The sequence below is a fragment of the Ovis aries genome, chromosome 4, assembly GCF_016772045.2.
Source record: "Ovis aries strain OAR_USU_Benz2616 breed Rambouillet chromosome 4, ARS-UI_Ramb_v3.0, whole genome shotgun sequence".
NCBI classification, from domain to species: domain Eukaryota; kingdom Metazoa; phylum Chordata; class Mammalia; order Artiodactyla; family Bovidae; genus Ovis; species Ovis aries.
The window spans coordinates 34,931,784-34,945,140 of NC_056057.1; the positions used below are offsets into that span (position 1 = coordinate 34,931,784).

Here is a 13,357-nt window from a genome sequence, read left to right on the forward strand (position 1 = left end):
CCTCTGACAGCTGTGTCTCTTTGTCTTTGGAGAGACTGCTTGAGGACAGTTAGTCCAGCTTTTCCTGTTTGCCCATGCCGCAGACTGGGTGGTATTTGTCCACTCCATGGAATGATTGAGTGATGGGAATGGACATGTCGATTGTTATTCTGGGGCAGAAGCTGGCACCATACCAGCTATTTCTATACTTTTCATTAAGTTTAAGGGGGTATGGCAACCAAAATGTGGTGAAAGCATCTGCTGGATTTGGTAAACAGTAGACTGTTAAATCTAAGGCACTTGCAAGAATTTGAGAGTGGGACATTTTCCTTCATTGGGAGGTGAAAGGGTAACTTTGAAAATCAAAAACCTTTGCATCTCTCAGGGTGTAAGGTTACTCCTTCCCAGGTGCCTCATTATCAAACTACACTGTTGATCCTCCACTGCCACAAATCAGTATGTCCCTTTCAGTAGCTGAAATTCCACCTTATTTCTATTCATCTACTGGAGTTCTGTGCCTGTGAACATTCAGGTCCAGGAAGGTCAAGGGCTTTTAAACACACTTAGGGAGACCTAGGGTGTTTTGAACCTTTCTCCCTGTGGGCTACAGTAGAAGTCTTTTTTTTTTTTTTTTAATTGGAGTGTAGCAGCTTTACAGTGTTGTGTTAATTTCTGCTGTACTCACAAAGTGAGTCAGTTGTACACATACATTCAGTTCAGTTCAGTTCAGTCGCTCAGTCGTGTCCGACTCTTTGCAACCCCATGAATCGCAGCACGCCAGGCCTCCCTGTCCATCACCAACTCCCGGAGTTCACTCAGACTCATGTCCATCGAGTCAGTGATGCCATCCAGCCATCTCATCCTCCGTCGTCCCCTTCTCCTCCTGCCCCCAATGCCTCCCAGCATCAGGGTCTTTTCCAATGAGTCAACCCTTAGCATGAGGTGGCCAAAGTACTGGAGTTTCAGCTTTAGCATCATTCCTTCCAAAGAAATCCCAGGGTTGATCTCCTTCAGAATGGACTGGTTGGATCTCCTTGCAGTCCAAGGGACTCTCAAGAGTCTTCTCCATCACCACAGTTCAAAAGCATCAATTCTTCGGCACCTAGCCTTCTTCACAGTCCAACTCTCACATCCATACATGACCACAGGAAAAACCATAGCCTTGACTAGATGGACCTTTGTTGGCAAGGTAATGTCTCTGCTTTTGAATATGCTATCTAGGTTGGTCATAACTTTTCTTCCAATGAGTAAGCATCTTTTAATTTCATGGCTGCAATCACCATCTGCAGTGATTTTGGAGCCCCCCAAAATAAAGTCTGACACTGTTTCCACTGTTTCTCCATCTATTGCCCATGAAGTGATGGGACCAGATGCCATAATGTTCGTTTTCTGAATGTTGATCTTTAAGCCAACTTTTTTACTTGCCACTTTCACTTTCATCAAGAGGCTTTTTAGTTCCTCTTCACTTTCTGCCATAAGGGTGGTGTCATCTGCATATCTGAGCTGATTGATATTTCTCCCGGCAATCTTGATTCCAGCTTGTGCTTCTTCCAGCCCAGCGTTTCTCATGATGTCCTCTGCATAGAAGTTAAATAAGCAGGGTGACAATATACAGCCTTGATGTACTCCTTTTCCTATTTGGAACCAGTCTGTTGTTCCATGTGCAGTTCTAACTGTTGCTTCCTGACCTGCATACAGATTTTTCAAGAGGCAGGTCAGGTGGTCTGGTATTCCCATCTGTTGAAGAAGTTTCCACAGTTGATTGTGATCCACACAGTCAAAGGCTTTGGCATAGTCAAGAAAGCAGAAATAGATGTTTTTCTGGAACTCTCTTGCTTTTTCCATGATCCAGTGGATGTTGGTGATTTGATCTCTGGTTCCTTTGCCTTTTCTAAAACCAGCTTGAACATCTGGAATTTCATGGTTCACGTATTGCTGAAGTCTGGCTTGGAGAATTTTGAGCATTACTTTACTAGCATTTGAGATGAGTGCAATTGTGCAGTAGTTTGAGCATTCTTTGGCATTGCCTTTCTTTGGGATTGGAATGAAAACGGACCTTTTCCAGTCCTGTGGCCACTGCTGAGTTTTCCAAATTTGCTGGGATATTGAGTGTGGCACTTTCACAGCATTATATTCCAGGATTTGAAATAGCTCTACTGGAATTCCATCACCTCCACTAGCTTTGTTCGTAGTGATGCTTTCTAAGGCCCACTTGACTTCACATTCCAGGATGTCTGGCTCTAGATGAATGATCACACCATCGTGATTATCTGGGTTGTGAAGATCTTTTTTGTACATATATCCCCTCTTTTTAAAATTCCCTTGCCATTTAGGGTTCCATGGAGCATTGAGTGGAGTTCCCTGTGCTGTATAGTTTGTTCTCATTAGTCGTCTACTTTATACATAATAGTGTATATACATGTCAATCCCGATCTCCCAGTTCATCCTTCCCCCTCTTCCCCGCCTTGGTGCTCATGTTTGTTCTCTACATCTGTGCCTGCTTTCTGCCTTGCACAGAGGTTCATCTGTACCATTTTTCTAGATTCCACATTTATGGAATAATATACAATATTATTTTTTCTGACTTACCTCACTCATGGATGACAGTCTCTAGGTCCACCCATGTCTCTGAATGGCAGTTTTGTTCCTTTTTAAGGCTGAATGATAACCTATTGTATATACATACCACATCTTCTTTACTGATTCCTCTGTTGATGGACATTTAGTTTGCTTCCATGTCCTGATGATTGTTTATAGTGCTACAGTGAACACTGAGGTGCATGTATCTTTTGGAATTATGGTTTTCTCCAGGAATACACCCAGAAGTGGGATTGCTGGGTCATATGGTAGTTCTATTTTTAGTTTTTTAAGCAACCTCCATACTCTTCTCCATAGTGGCTGTGTCAGTTTACATTTCCACCAATGGTGCAAGAGGGCTCCCTTTTCTCCACACCCTCTCTAGCCTTTATTGTTTATAGATTTTTTGATGATGGCCATTCTGACCAGTGTGAGGTAATACCTCATTGTGGTTTTGGTTTGTGTTTCTCTAATAATTAGTGAGGCTGAACATCTTTTCATGTGCCTCCTGGCCATCTGTATGGCCATTTCTTCTTTGGAGAAATGTCTGTTTAGGTCTGCCACCCATTTTTTGATCGGGGTGTTTGTTTTTATTTGATATTGAGCTACAGGTGCTTTTTGTATATTTTGGAGATTAATCCCCTGTCAGTTGCTTCATTTGCCAATAATTTCTTCCATTCTGAGAGTTGCCTTTGTCTTGCTTATGGTTTCTTTTGCTGTGGAAAAGATTTTAAGTTTGATTAGGTCCCATTTGTTTATTTCTATTTTCACTCCTTTAGGAGGTGGGTCATAAAAGATCTTGCTGTGATTTATACCAAAGAGTGTTCTGGCTGCATTTTTCTCTGAGAGTTGTATAGTGTCTGGCCTTACATTTAGGTCTTTAAGCCATTTTTAGTTTATTTTTGTGTATGATTTTAGGAAGTGTTCTAATTTCATTTTTTCACAGGTGGCTGTCCAGTTTTCCCAGAACAACTTATTGAAGAGACCGTCTTTTCTCCATTGCATATTCTTGCCTCCTTTGTCATAGATTAAGTCACCATAGGTGTTTGAGTTTATCTCTAGGATTTATATCCTGTTCCATTGATCTGTGTTTCTGTTTTGTGCCAGTACTGTCATGTCTTGGTTACTGTAGCTTTACCAAATAATTTGAAGTCAGGGAGGGTGATTTCTCCAGCTGTTTTTATTTCTCAGGATTGCTTTGGCTATTCATGATCTTTTTATTTCCTTACAAATTATAAATGTTTTTGTTCTATTTCTAAGAAAAATGCCATTGATAATTTGATAGGGATTTCATTGAATCTGTAGATTGCTTTGGGTAGTATAGTAATTTTCATAGTATTGATTCTTCCAATTAAGAACATGATATAATCTCTCCACCTGTTTGTTGTTGTCTTTGATTTCTTTCATCAGTATATTATAGTTTTCTAAGTACAGGTCTTTTGCCTCCTTAGGTAGGTTTATTCGTAGGTGTTTTATTCTTTTTGTTACATGGCAGGAGTATTGAGTAGGGTCTCTTGGAGCACAACAGAAGAGAAAAGAATACATTCTTTAGTGACAAGCTAAGGAGAAACTTCTGGGAGAAGTTGGATTTTCTTTGGATTCTTGAATTTAGAGCTTTAAAAGATCATTTTGTATGCCTCTTTATTTAATGCATGAGTAAACTGAGACCTACCAAGAGAGGGTGAGTTAGGAATTAGAAACTGCATCTTCTGAGTCCCAATTCATAATTTTTCTTTCTCCATGCTAGTGTTTCAGTACTTTTTCCCAACCATTGATTGATAGCCAATGATGTGTGAGGCCTTGGGTCATTTTATGGGAATTAAAAAGTGATAGAATTCCTGCCATCAGGAGATTCCAGTTAATTAGTGATGTTAACCACATACACATACACATATGTATGTATATATCCCACCATATCGGTTATAGGAGCAAAATCCCCTGTGAATACAGAGGACATGGTGACGAAAGCCCTGTGAAGCAAACATGACTGTATAGAGGGCTTCCAGTGTTTTACTTGAAACATTGCCTGGAGGATAACCAACAGGTCTCTGCCTCCCCTTCCTGAGGAACAGGTTAAATCAAATCTTCTGAAAGCAAGGCCACAAAAACCTCAGCATTCCCTTCTAGTTCATGGCTGATGTCTAATGCTCTTTCCTGTAGATACACAGTGAGATCCTTGAGGGCAGGCATTTTGTATCCCATAAAGTCTAGTCTGTGTTCCTGTTCCTGCAACATATAGATGTTTAACAAATATTTGGATTATCGATGGTTATTCCTACAAAATTAAGGCTGGGACATGTGAGACTTGAGGTAGATTCTCCTAGAACCAGTGGGTTAGGGTGCTGCAACCTGTAGGCTGCTCTCCCAGGGATTTGTTGCCTGGGCAGAGGCAGGGAAATGGGATATGCTGGTTTGCATTGTGATTTTTTTTTTTTATTTTTCTGTAATCCTGACCATGTAGCCCTAAAGTGGATCTGAAGTCTTGGACTTCTCTGCTCAAATGGGAGAAGATACAAAAGGAAACTGATTCTTCTTGACAGATACTCAGAATCTATTTCCTGTTATTTTCTCACTTCACTTTTCGGTTTTATACACATATCCATGTGTACCCAGGACTGATCTGCTTCATATTTCTTTTACTTTTAAAATAATCCTATTTCTTTTCATCTTTTTTCCCCTCAACAGCATAGTCTCTCCACTACATTATAGCAGCCTTTGGAAAGCTTTGTCTAGCAATGAAAACATTGGGAAAAATTTCACTACTTCCTTTTCTCCCCATTAAGGAAGAATAATTTATCTTAATAGATTACATTTTGAATGCATTATAAAACAAATTCCATCAATGATATACTTGCATTCAAATTTTGATTTATTATCTGAGATGGCTTGTTTTTAATATCTTTAGTAAACATGATCCCCAAAGATTTTCCTTAAACTTAACAGTGAACCCAAATGATCTTATGTCTTATTTGTGTTCTCTTTATTTCTGCTCTCCTTTTTTCTTATTATTTACCCTGTGTTATCTTGAGAATATTTAGTTTACTGTCTGCAGTTTACATGGATAGGTCATCTCTTTCAGCACTCAGATCAGATGTCCTCCTTGGAAGGGTCTCAGTGAATTTCTTCATAAGGATCACAGCTGTATCTTTTGGTATCTATTACAGTCATGTGTTTGCTTCTATTTTGGGTTGTGTGTCTTTGGGGTAGGCATGGTATCTGTTTTACATCTACTACCCTCCCCTTTAAATGTAAAATCCCAATTATGAGTGGCTGGTACATACATTGAACTGACTTCAGAACTTACTTTCTGGGTAGGTAAGATCCTAAAACTTACTGTAATTTTAATGAGTTGTTTTTGTCTTTATATTTTCCACCCATAGGAAAAAGAAGACCATTTTGAATCTGTTCAACTGAAATCCTCAAGATCTCCAAATATATGAAAAGACAGTGCTGTAGCTGTCAGACTAATGAACAAAGAAACCCACTCTCTAGTTTTACAGAACCATAGTTTAGAGCCTGTCCTCATATCCGGCACATTGGCGATGTTACAGAGGAGGGCCACGTCACTGAGAAGGGAAGGAGGTTGAAATGTTAGATTGCCTTATCACATGGTCAAGTGTCTTGCCAAAAATGAGAAAGCAAATGGTTTGAGTCTCAACTGAAGATGAAGCTCAACTCAGGAAGAGATTTATCTGTATATACACATAACTCAAAACCAAGGTTAAGCCCACCAGTGCACTGCTGATGCATGCCGTATAATTAATGGGTAATTTTTCTTCTTTATAAATTCTATATAAAAAGTGTGTTTGGAGGGCTGATGTGAGCATATTCATTGTGATCCCATGTATGTCTTTTCTTTGTTTATATTTTGGGGAAGATTTGAAAAATTTTTTAAGGTACAGTTATTTTTCCCATTATTTATTTTCCTGACCAACCTTTAAACATGTTTTCTATTAAAAATGATGAACAAAGAAAAACAATAGATTTTTCATTTTTCCATAGGGTATCCTTCTTGATTTCAGGAGCCTAAGTAAACAGTAATTCTTAATGAAGAGTCAGCATGTGTTTGGGTTATCTAAACTTATAATCGCCTTTGAAATTCCATCCTTGTTGGAACTGGTAAGAAGGGCTTTTTAAGAAATGGGATTCTTAAAAAAAATAAATAAAAAGGCAAAGAGAAGCTTAGACTTTCCCCTAATAAAAACAAGCTGACACTATCACAGAAGTCAAATGGCTTGAAACAATTTATGTAATACTTGAAGTATAATTTAGAATGAATAGGAAAGCTTTTGTTTTTTTTAATCAAATCACTTCCAAAGTCATGAAAAAAAAGTGGGATGGCTTGTGTATCAGTACAGATAACTGTACAGAGGTACTGGGATAATGTATGGCCTCCCGAAAATGGCAGTGGGTACATTTGCCCTGTGTCAAGCATCAAAGGTTACACGCTAGACTGTAAGGATTGTTACTTCCATAGAAGTTTGCTTTTTAAGTTACTTAGAAATTCAATTTTAGAATATTGCATATATCTGTATTCAAAATAAGAATGTTGTTGTACCATAAGCAGCTATGAAATCAGTATTGTTGCTCTTATTAAAAAATGATCCAGATAATTGTGGTATTTTCTCTAATGGACAGGTTATACTGATATTAGCAGGAATTGAATATTTGTCGAAAGAAGTTTGAACGAAGCTGGGTACGACCAATTTTGTGTAAACTTGTTTTAAAACTAGGAAAGAGGGGAGTTTCCTGACCATTTATAATCTAAGGTGATCTTGTTTGTTTTCAATAAACAGTGATCTTTACAGGTTTTAATCCAGGGTTTTAAAAAGATTGGTAATTGGCCAGTGAGGTAGGGCATAGGGACAAGTTTGTTAAATGTTTTGCCCCCAGTCTGTCAATGAGGTATGCCTTGTAATTTTTGATTCAGCAGGTCATCCTTAGTTTTGTGGCCAATGAAGGAAAAATAAATAATTGAATTTATTTCACTGGTGGGTAAAACAGTGGACCATTCTGTTATTGTTGAATGAGTGTTTGTTTTGTGTATGTCACTACTGTTGGACTCATGAGTATAGGTGAGGTGGGCTTTGTTGGTTTTTGTGAAATTCACAGAGGATATTGCTTACATACACCTCTTCTACATTTAATTTCTTACATTATAGTGAAATTATTTTGGCATTGATCATTTTTATCCTGCCATGCTGCTGGTGAGCCATTCCCCATTTTGATAAAAAATTAAACAAAAGAATAAAAATACACTTGAAATGCACTGTTTCAGAGGAGCCCTGGCAAAGTTGTGCAGACTGGACAGAGTCAGGAAGTTTCTACATGATCACCTGCCACCTCTGTCTTTATCTTTGCTGTGTTCAGCATGTATGTTCCAAGCCATAGAGATAATTGGGATTTGCTCACAGATAGTGTCTTTCTTCTCTTGTCACTGGACTGAAATCTCTGACATGTCAAAAATGCCTTAAATTTTAATGAACTCTCAGAAAACATAGTTGGTATTGAAAATTTTATTTATTTTTTTCTTATTTTAGATATTAAATAGATTTTGGCAGCTCAGTCCCATCTTTGGAAAGAGCTGACTTTTCCATTTGGATCCCAGTGGATTGTCATTTTATTTCAACCACTGAAGAAGTATGACAGAAGGAGGATATTATGAGGAAGATATTCAGATGAATTCTGGCTATAAAACTTACTTTATGTCTTGCCTTTGCAAAGCTCAGTGTAGTGTTGAAAGGCATAAACAAATTAATCACGTTTCTGATTTTTAATTGACATTTGTTATATCTTTTCCCTTCTAGGTGGTAGAAGAAGAAGTTATTTGTTATTTTTCTAAAAGGCAGTTGTGAAGCCTTAAATACTCCATTAAGTCAGCTATCACCTATAAAATCTCGTAATACTCTGTCAAAACATATTTAAATCAGTTTTCCACTGAATGAGATCCATGGATAAATTATATCATGCCATTTAGCAGTGTTGAGCAATTTGACTTGTATTCACTTGATTTAAAAGATTGAACTTGTTTTTTATTGACTTTTCCCCTCTTTGATTACTAGTAATCAAGTCCTTTCCAGGATTAAAAATGTTTCATAGTATTTTTGTGTAGATTTTTGTCATTATTTTCTTCCCAAGGAGAGAAAAGGTGATTTAAATGGTTATGTGGAAGGATCACCTGTGTCTAGTCATTTACCCTCTGGGGTAGTTCAAGACACATCTGGTCAACTGTCATCTGACATCTGTCAGTAGAGCTACTTCCTGTGAATTCATGGTCATTCCTGATGGGAGGCTAATTAACATGCAGGTCATTTCTCTCTTCCTCATGAATGTAAATTTCCTGAGAGCTGGGGTGGGAAGTTGATTTCATTGGCAGTGTATTGCTCACATTTACCTCTCTGTACTGAAGATAGGTAGAGTAGAACTTCTTCAGAGGATTTATATATCCTCACATCTATTTCCTAGTGACTATGAACATTATCTAAGGTTTACATGACCAAGTTCTAAATTAAGCTTGCTCTAAGAAAAGGACTCAAGGAGGATAAACCTAAAAATATACCAACACCTGACTTCTTCTTTGGACACTAAAATGGAGTTCACCTTCATAGTAAATGGCCAGAGATTACACTTTTGCTGAATTTTATTTCGGTTTAATGTTTTCAGATGAGTTCGTTTTAGAATCATAAATGAAGTAAGAGATGGGGACAAATAACTGAAAATTAATTGATACTACTAATACAATTGCTATGAATGGATATTACTGTTGCAATTGTCTGAATCAGCAGTCCTTTTCTGTAAAGGGTCAGGTAGTATTTTCAGCTTTTCAGCCCATGTGGTCTCTGTTTCAGCTCTGCCATTGTAGCGTGAAAGCAGCCACAGGTAGTCTATACACAAATGGGTATGGCTACATTCTGATAAAACTTGATGTACATGGAAATTTGAGTTCCTTTCAATTTTACTTGTCATGAAATATTACTTTTGGTATTTTTTCTCCAATTATTTAAAAATGTAGACGCATTCTTAGCTCACAGATTTTATAAAATCAGATGCTAGGCTAGGATTTGACCTGTGGGCTGTGGCTTGCTGACCACTGTTTTCTATCACTACAACCCACAAGCAAAACTATTTGAAATAACCTATTTCCACAGATTCTTTGCCCTTTAGGAGTTTATACCTTCAAAGTTTCTCAAGTCTTTAGAGATGATCAAGAAAAAAATAGCCCATTACCTTCCTTTGGTGATTTAATCACTCACCAAAGACAAAGCCAGATACTCCTCTGAGTTCCTTTTATAGTTCTGGGACTTGATTGTAGATATTGATTAGGAAATGATAAAACAAGTGAATTGGTTCAAGTCAACCAGTAAGACTGATTTAAAAGTCTTTTCTCATTGTGATTTCTATAACATTTATTGCTAAGGTAACTAGATTTGGAGATAATATTCAATCTCTTTGACAGATTTATTTCAGTTAACTATTTGGAAGTAACATATATTGATGCATAAAAGTAGTGTCAGCCTAGATTCTTGAGCTCTGGTGCTGGATAGGGTTCGCTGGTAGCACTGGAGCATCCATTGCATGTATTCAGGCCATGTACACCTCAGTCCACACGTATTTACCAAATCCTATTTTAAGACTGACTGAACTGCAAAGGACACTTAGGATTCCTTTAATAATTGGTGGTTCAAGAAACAGACCTCCAATTGCCTTGAGCAAAATATCCCAGTTAGGCTTTTCATTTGCTGGAATTTTCCTCATCTTATTAATAAAGACTCCTGAATGAAGAATACTATATAAAACAGCTTGTGGATATTGGTAAATTTGGTTTTGAAGGGAGTAATATTCCTTTTATCGTAGCTAGCCATCTAAGGTTTTCCATCCAAGCCATCAACAGATTTCAGATTACCATTTCTTGGGTTAAATTAATGAGTCCAACCAGTGGGGATTATGCAAATCTAAACTTTCTTTCACAGAGCAGGAGTGATAATTGCCTTATTCATGGGTTTGGGCCTTGTTAGGACTGTGAAGTTTTTAATCCATACTGACCAGTCCATCCTGAAGGAGATCAACCCTGGGATTTCTTTGGAAGGAATGATGCTAAAGCTGAAACTCCAGTAATTTGGCCACCTCATGCGAAGAGTTGACTCATTGGAAAAGACTTTGATGCTGGGAGGGACTGGGGGCCGGAGAAGAAAGGGATGACAGAGGATGAGATGGTTGAATGGCATCACTGACTCGATGGACGCGAGTCTGCGTGAACTCCGGGAGTTGGTGATGGACAGGAGGCCTGGCGTGCTGAGATTCATGGGGTCGCAAAGAGTCAGACATGACTGAGCGACTGGACTGAACTGATGTTCCATCTTCCTGGCACCTCACTTTATTTTTGCTTCTCTGTGGCCTTTTGCTACAGAGCTCTGACACCCCAAACTATCATGGTGGATACATGGATAAAGCAGGGGGGCTAGCTGAGAGGAACTGCGGGGTTGAAGTCTGCAAACGTACACTGGCTGAATTACCTCCTTTCTCAGCCACTCTGTTAATTTGTCTTCTATGTGGTCTGCAAACCAGCTTGCCTCACAGTTTGCAAATGGGACCTTTTTATGTTACTGTTTTTATGTTACTGAGTGGGCAAGTGAATATTAGTGTTTAAACTAGAGAGGACACAGAGAATTTCAAAAGCTGTAAACACTCAGGAATCCAACAAAAATCAACCATATCATGTGGCTCTGGCATGTTTTTTTATGAGTGGGATACATCATTCTGCTTGAGTTCCTTGCATTCAGGACGTTTTTGCAAAGATGGATCAGCTCAGCAAGTTTTATATTCTGAGAGAATGAAATGTTGTTACTGGAGTTAAAAAAAATCAATCCAAAACCTATTGGTTTGAAATGGCTCATGTAAAAAAGATTTTGTGGTTGCTATTTTCCATACATATGCTGAATGCTCTTTAAAAAAATTACTACTTCTAGGGATCACATGTTAGGGTATGTGCATTTGAGTAGGAAACACGGTTCATGGCAGGGAAGAAAAAGATGATGAGAACTGTCAGTCAATGCACTTTCAGTGTAAAGACAGGGAGTGAAATACAGTGACCACAGATCAAACCCAGTCCTCAGAAACACCCACTCAGGATTCACCCACAACTTAATTGTCTTGTTTAAGAAGATCCACGATCAGTTTGATTGTTTTGGGCATCAGCAGTGTCTCTGAACAACTTACCTGATATTGCCTTCCTCGGCCTGTCAAATCCCATCAGTGGACTAAGTTATTTTCTCTACCATCAGCCTTGCCTCAGCCTTGATTTTGAGCAGGTACTCATTCTGAGTACACCTATCTAGCACTCCTGCCAGTTTCAGTCACAGCAGAGTTCTTTTTTGACATCCAGTGTCTTTTTTGAAACTACTGTTACCCAATCTGCCACGCCCACTCCCTCCCATCCATGTTTTGAATCTGAGAATTTAGAGACTGTTTGCACTGTTGTCTTTGAGCATCTGGTGAGTTTTGGATACATTGATGAGGGTGCCAATTCAAAGGCCTCTAGAGGGAAGAAGAGAATTGCTAACATAGGACTCCTCAGTTTATTTCCTTCAAGGCCAGTCATGTTGGCTTTTATGCACCTACTCGTTATTTCTGGATATTTTAAAAACAGTATCAGTCTTGATTATCTAGGCCCTGGTTATTTAGCCTGTGGGTCCCTCCTAGCCTCTTCTTCCTTCCTCTCACTGTCTCCCTCAGTGGCAGTCTCCTCATTAGCATATTTTCCAGTCTTGATGCTTCTTAAAGGCAAGTACTTGGTAATCTTCTTTTTCCCTATCATGAGTTGAAGCATGGCCCCCTAGAAGTTACATATCCTAATGTTACTTCATTTCAAAAAAAGGGCCTTAGCAGATGCAATTAAGGATTTTGAGATAAGATCATCCTGCTTTATCCAGGTGTACCCTAAATCCAATGACAAGTGTTCTCATAAGAGACACATAGAGGAGAATGTGACATGAAGACGGTTGCAGAGATTGGAGTGATATGATGTCAGGAAGCTGACCACCACCAGAAACTAGAAGAGGAATGGGACGGATTCTCCCCATAGCCAATAAGGTGCAGCTGTGCAGAGTCAATTTTTGTTGTTTTAAGCCACTGAGTTCATGTTATGTTGTCAGATTAGTTACAAGAAATTAATACATGCTCTGTCCATGGTATCCGGTGCAGGACCTAGCAGATAGTTAGATTCTCAGTGATTTTTCTACATTAATAAATAATTTGTGACTCAAGGACTTATCAGGAGAAATAGGACAGTACTGGTAAGAATGACCCCATTTTAGCTTATCTGTGCTTTCCCTGTGTGCTCCTTTATTTAGGTTAGTAAAATATTCAAGTTTAGTGACAAGTCTATGTGCTCCTAAACATTGCTCTTGGGACTTTGGAAAAGAAGATATCCTGCATTTTCATTGCCTCATTCAGCTGTGAACCACCAGAGTAATTTTCCAATGGAATAAGATGCTTTTCCAGGCTCCTTGCTAGAAATTTAGGTGGTTTTGGGAAATGAGAGCCATCAAACCTTCCCTGACAGGTCAGTTTTGGTATTCAGAGGAATATAGGAATGGAAGAACTCTCTCCTCACCTCAGAGACCTATTCGGGCAAATTCTGGGCTGTCTTGCAGATGTGGCTTAAAGAAACCAATAAGGGTATTATTGTCTGGGCCACTGTAATAACCTGATATGTATGGTGTCATCAGTCAAATTCTGATCATGTGATCTGTAAAGATCTGCAAAGAAGTCTAGACATGCTTACAATTCTCTTACAGGGTAA

At 38.6% G+C, this 13,357-nt stretch overlaps 1 protein-coding gene across 3 annotated transcripts in view; it reads left to right on the forward strand.

The window, feature by feature from the left end:
• Nucleotides 1-8,657, forward strand: part of ELAPOR2 (endosome-lysosome associated apoptosis and autophagy regulator family member 2) — a 216,189-nt gene extending 207,532 nt beyond the window's left edge. For all 3 annotated transcript variants that reach the window (XM_004007800.6, XM_060414974.1, XM_060414975.1), the window contains one exon: nt 5,937-8,657. In XM_004007800.6, coding sequence (XP_004007849.2) covers nt 5,937-5,996 — 60 coding nt within the window. In that variant the 3' untranslated portion in view covers nt 5,997-8,657. The remainder of the gene's footprint in view (nt 1-5,936) is intronic.
• Nucleotides 8,658-13,357: the final 4,700 nt, after the last annotated feature.